Source organism: Pelmatolapia mariae, linkage group LG16_19, assembly GCF_036321145.2.
Source record: "Pelmatolapia mariae isolate MD_Pm_ZW linkage group LG16_19, Pm_UMD_F_2, whole genome shotgun sequence".
Lineage (NCBI taxonomy): Eukaryota > Metazoa > Chordata > Actinopteri > Cichliformes > Cichlidae > Pelmatolapia > Pelmatolapia mariae.
The window spans coordinates 47138874-47143574 of NC_086241.1; the positions used below are offsets into that span (position 1 = coordinate 47138874).

Sequence of the window (4701 nt, forward strand, 5' to 3'; positions counted from 1 at the left end):
AATAACACAATATTTTTTATGAACATAATGTCACAAAAAATGCTTTCATCACTTCTGCCGTGCCTGTCTGATCTGCTGATTCAGTTGTTGCTTTTCACTCAACAGTGAAAAGAAAACCATCAGCTGATTTTCACAAACAGCTGATTTACTAAGAAGCATTTTATAGAATTAAAAATGTACAAAAACAGTGATACTGCAGAAAAAAACACAACAGACCACAGATGAGATAAAGATTTTTGTTTGTTAATTTATTTGCATTTATGAAGCATTATGGAAACATAATTTTCAAGTTCATATATTTCCAGCAGTTATAAAATCCAATCAACAGATTGCTATTTATTGTTAGTTTGGTGAGAGCACCAGACATGCCACTGTGTCGACCGACAATGCAGCATCAACATGTCTCTGCTGGTCATCAAAGAAGATGTGAGGTTTGATCCTCTGCAGTGTAGGACCTTTGTCAGCCCCTCCCACAAATACAGCTTCATCAAGCTCCAGACCCCACCGGTGCAGAGTGTTTAAAGCTCTGTAGCCGTCACAGCCTGCCCCTCGAGATGTCACCAGGTAGGTACGAATGGGACACTTCTTGTACAGGCCTTTATTATGCAACTTTTTCTGCGGTTTTATTAAAACCTCTAAGAATCCTTTGAATGGTCCCTGAATAAAGAAAAGAGAAGAAGAGGAGTGACTCAACACATGACAATCTGGTCAAAGCAGGAAAGTGCATTTGGATAATTTAGTTGATATCAGTCTACTTGAATGTAATCTAACAGACAATCTAACAGAGGCGTTATAAAATATGACAAGAAGGTAAAATGTGTTACTATCATACCCCATTCATTGTATTTTCAACATTTTGCTGCTCATTATTCAAGTATTCTTGTAGTCCACCACTCTTGAACACGAGCTCTGACTCATTAGAGAAGAGGACAGCGTCGCCATCAAAGGCAACACGCAGCTGATTCTCAGACTCTGTGATGATGTTTGTTGGTGTGAACATGATAGCAGCTGCTACACCTGATGCAGGGACATTCATTCACAGTAACACACAGAGTCATTAAAGTACAACAGCACAGACTGCACTTCGTCTTAAAGTTAGCACAACATTTAACACTTTTACCTTCATTCAAAGCTTCCTGAACCTTCAACCTGTTTGGTTCATCAGACAGGTACAGGTGGGTGTTGTTTCTTTTTAACTCACTCACAAGTTGATCTTCAGTCACAGGTAACAGAGTGATAAGTTCTTCCAGCCCTGCAAACAAGAAGGAATGAAAAGGCTGCTGGACCATCTGTTTTACCAAAACTGTTTAGATTCATCAGAGTAGTGTTAGCAATAGTGTTACTATTACTTACTTATATCTATTATTTTTGTATTGACTTGCTTTTAGAGTACTTACACTTTCAAGTGTATTCTACTTTATAAGATTCTGTTTTAGTTTTTTTGTTGTCTTATTGTAAGCCTGTCATTAATCTATGTAAAAATTTGAAGGGCATGAAAAGTGCTGTACAAATGAAGCCTGAATGATTTAGAAAGGGTATTGGGGTAAACAAGAGTTGATCAGAATCACTTAGAAGTGGAAAGATTGTCTCAGTCTCAGTCTAATTGTTTCCATTTATCCATTTTCTCAAAATTTAGAAGTTTCCTCATAAGACACATGTATTTGAAATAATAGTGTGTTTGGAGGTATCATAAACTCACCGTGTTCACGGATCCGATCCATGAGAAAGTCTGATGATGAGCTGTCATCGATGAGTATGACTTTAAAGAGCTCCTCACTCTCAGGGTAATGGTTTCTGAGTTCAGCATTGACTGCCTTCAGAGCCTGAGAGCAGGACAAGGAAGAGAAATTAAATTCGAGTGAATGTTAAGTAACTGTGTGAGTGCAGTATTTGTGTGCTGGTTTCTGTGGTGCTTTGTCTTATGTGGTATATTCTCATCTTCCACATAACCACTACATGCAATTTTGTGTATGTGTTTTCCCCCTCATAATATATCACCTCAACAAATTTGAAGGCAGGGCCACAGCCCTGCTGTTCTTGCTTGAAGAGGAGTCCTGAAGACATGGTAATGGTGATCTCTGGTTCTGGCAGTGGGATCTCTGGTTCAGGCTGAAGGAGAAAAAAATGTTTTCCACAATTCAATAAAGACATTCTTTTGCATAGTTTAAAAATAAATTGTCAACAATTTTCTTATTTGACCTCTGCACTCATACAGTATGTTATCTCACTATTTTTTGCACTTCTTGCTTGCTGATTTAATGCTTTATCTGTACTTTTGTAGGAACTTGTTATGAATCAGTTTTCAACCTTAAATCTTTCTCTGTCTAGAAGACCTTCATGAAAATGACTGGATTTTTTTTTTTATTCACCGAGTTGCCACAGCGAGTTGCTACTACTGCCATTCAATTTTGTCTTCTGCTCTTGGGTCTGGTGTGATAACTCTTTATACTCTCCCACTTTCTTTCTGTTTCCCACAATTTTTCCTAACAATCAATCTGAGTTAGTTGGTGAAAATCATCCTACAGAATTGGTTTTTAGTGACAAGGAAGGATATAATTTCTGTTCAACACATACATATATTGTGGTGATGAGTAATTAAACATCACACTGCATACTTTCATGCTCGTGCTTCCAGCATCTTGTTGTTAACACTCGTTTGCCGTTCACAAACACACATTACCAACAACAACACTGCAGGACCTAGTTCAGCTTTTAAGTCGGCGAGGCGTGATTGTGATGCCGCTCAGGTGTGTCTGCCGCCCCTGTAGTGGCACCGCAGACCACGTCCCGCCACAGAGTATAAGGATGTTTAAAAGATGCTGCAGAAAGCTGCATCCGGCCAGACGGAATGTTACGTCCCCACGAAGAAGGTCTAGGGTTGTGTGTGGGGACTGGTAACAAATGGGTCCAGAACAGAATGAAAGGAGAACAGACAGGCGTTTAGTAAATAAGATAGTTTTTATTATAGACAACCTTAACATAAAGAGCCGGCACCACCGTTTTTCCAATAACACTAGAAAAAGAAAAAGGTCACAACAACAAAGAACACAACAGCCAAACAAAAAACTCCACACCACAAGGAGGCACTTCCAGGGGCCCACAAGCTCACCCTGTCACTAGCAGCAGCTAGCTTTACTGCTGCCGAGGCCCATAAGCCCACACTACTCACGTGAAGCAGCTACACTGCACACTGCTTCCACAACTCTACACTAGGGATGGGTACCGGTGTCCGGTGCCATGATGGCACCGGTTCTGACATAAACGGTAGTAACCAGACCGAAAAGCAGCGCACATTTCGGTGCTTTATTTCGGTGCTTTTGTTTTCCTGAGCCAATTCTAGCCAATCATTTTACGTTTCCGAGGATAGTAGGCGGGGCCAGGTACGTACGTACCTGGCCCCGCTACAGATTAAAAATGCCCAAGATTAGTCGCAGAGTGCCGTTACCAGCAGTGCCTCCATGGCTACTTCCTGATGCTGTCGTAGACTTAACATTGTTGAACAAGAAGAATGAGGGTAAGGCATTTAATTTGAACGCTCATGCAGTACAGGCTTACATTGACCAATATTATAGTTATGTTCAGATATATACAGACGCCTCAAAGAACTCAACCGGACAAACCGGTGTTGCAGTTGTGGTCCCAGAGTTTTCGGTGGAAATGGGTAATAGGATTAGTGATGGGCTTTGTGTATACACTGGGGAAATGATTGCAATATTATTAGCTGTTCAGTGGGTGGAGGACATGAGGCCATTACATGCTGTCATTTGTTCAGATTCAAGTTCATCATTGGTCAGTCTACAGCATTGTCACTCAGACAGTAGGGCAGATGTTTTGGGGGAAATTCAGCAGACACTTTTCCGGCTGCACATGATGGGACTTGCAGTCGTATTTTTATGGGTTCCAGCGCACTGTGGAGTGTGGGCAAATGAACAGGCAGATAGAGTTGCAAAGGAGGCCGTAAGGCATGGGGCGGTTGACATGGCTGTTAGTATTGGCCAAGCAGAGATAAGGAGTATGGTAAGGCAAGTTATGAGAGCAAGATGGCAAAAGCAGTGGGAGGAGGAAAGGAAGGGACGATGGTTGTATAAGATTCAGAGGAGGGTGGGAGGAATGAGAAACGCAGGACGGACTAGGAGGGAGGAGGTGATCATATCCAGATTGAGATTTGGACATACTGGCTTGAATGACACATTATTCTTGATAGGGAAACATAGTACTGGAAAATGTGATTACTGTGGGGTAGAGGAAACTGTAGAACATGTCATGTTGCAGTGTCAGAGGTATCAGGTTGAGAGGAGGCAATTGATTCAAAATCTCAGTAACCTAAAAATCAAACTGGATCTTGTTGATTTGTTGCAAAAGGAATCGGGAAGCAAGAGTTATCAGGCCTTATTTCTGTTTTTCAAAGAGGGGAACCTGTTTGGCAGGATTTGGGTTTTTTTTTTTTTGTTTGTTTGTTTTTTGAGCGTTGTTCCAGACCATACTCCATACCAGTTGGTGGCCGTAATGCACCTTTCAGTTGTTTGCCAACCGCCAATACAAATGTCAGAAGAAGAAGAAGAAGAAGAAGAAGAAGAAAAATGCCCAAGGCGAAGCGATCAAAAGTCTGGCTGTACTTCACAGCAAAAGATGCAAACTCAGCAGCCTGCAACAAGTGCTTTAAGGTGATACTGTGATACTGTCAAAGGAGGTAACACCTCA

General features: G+C 41.3%; 1 protein-coding gene across 1 annotated transcript; it reads right to left on the reverse strand.

The window, feature by feature from the left end:
* Window positions 1–342: 342 nt before the first annotated feature.
* On the reverse strand, window positions 343–3493 carry LOC134644589 (cytosolic 5'-nucleotidase 1A-like). The gene is made up of 6 exons (XM_063497675.1): window positions 3446–3493; window positions 1999–2109; window positions 1700–1823; window positions 1121–1252; window positions 833–1017; window positions 343–657 (listed from the first exon to the last, which is right to left on the reverse strand). The coding sequence occupies exons 1-6, from the start codon at window positions 3491–3493 to the stop codon at window positions 343–345; spliced, it is 915 nt and encodes a 304-aa protein (XP_063353745.1).
* Window positions 3494–4701: the final 1208 nt, after the last annotated feature.

Coding starts and splice junctions, on each gene's coding strand:
- LOC134644589 (XM_063497675.1), bottom strand. CDS start 3,493: ATGTTAAGTCTACGACAGCATCAGGAAGTAGCCATGGAGGCACTGCTG. Junction 2,110..3,445: donor TAGCCATGGAGGCACTGCTG/GTAACGGCACTC, acceptor TTTCTCCTTCAG/CCTGAACCAGAGATCCCACT. Junction 658..832: donor TTGAAAATACAATGAATGGG/GTATGATAGTAA, acceptor TTCTTTATTCAG/GGACCATTCAAAGGATTCTT.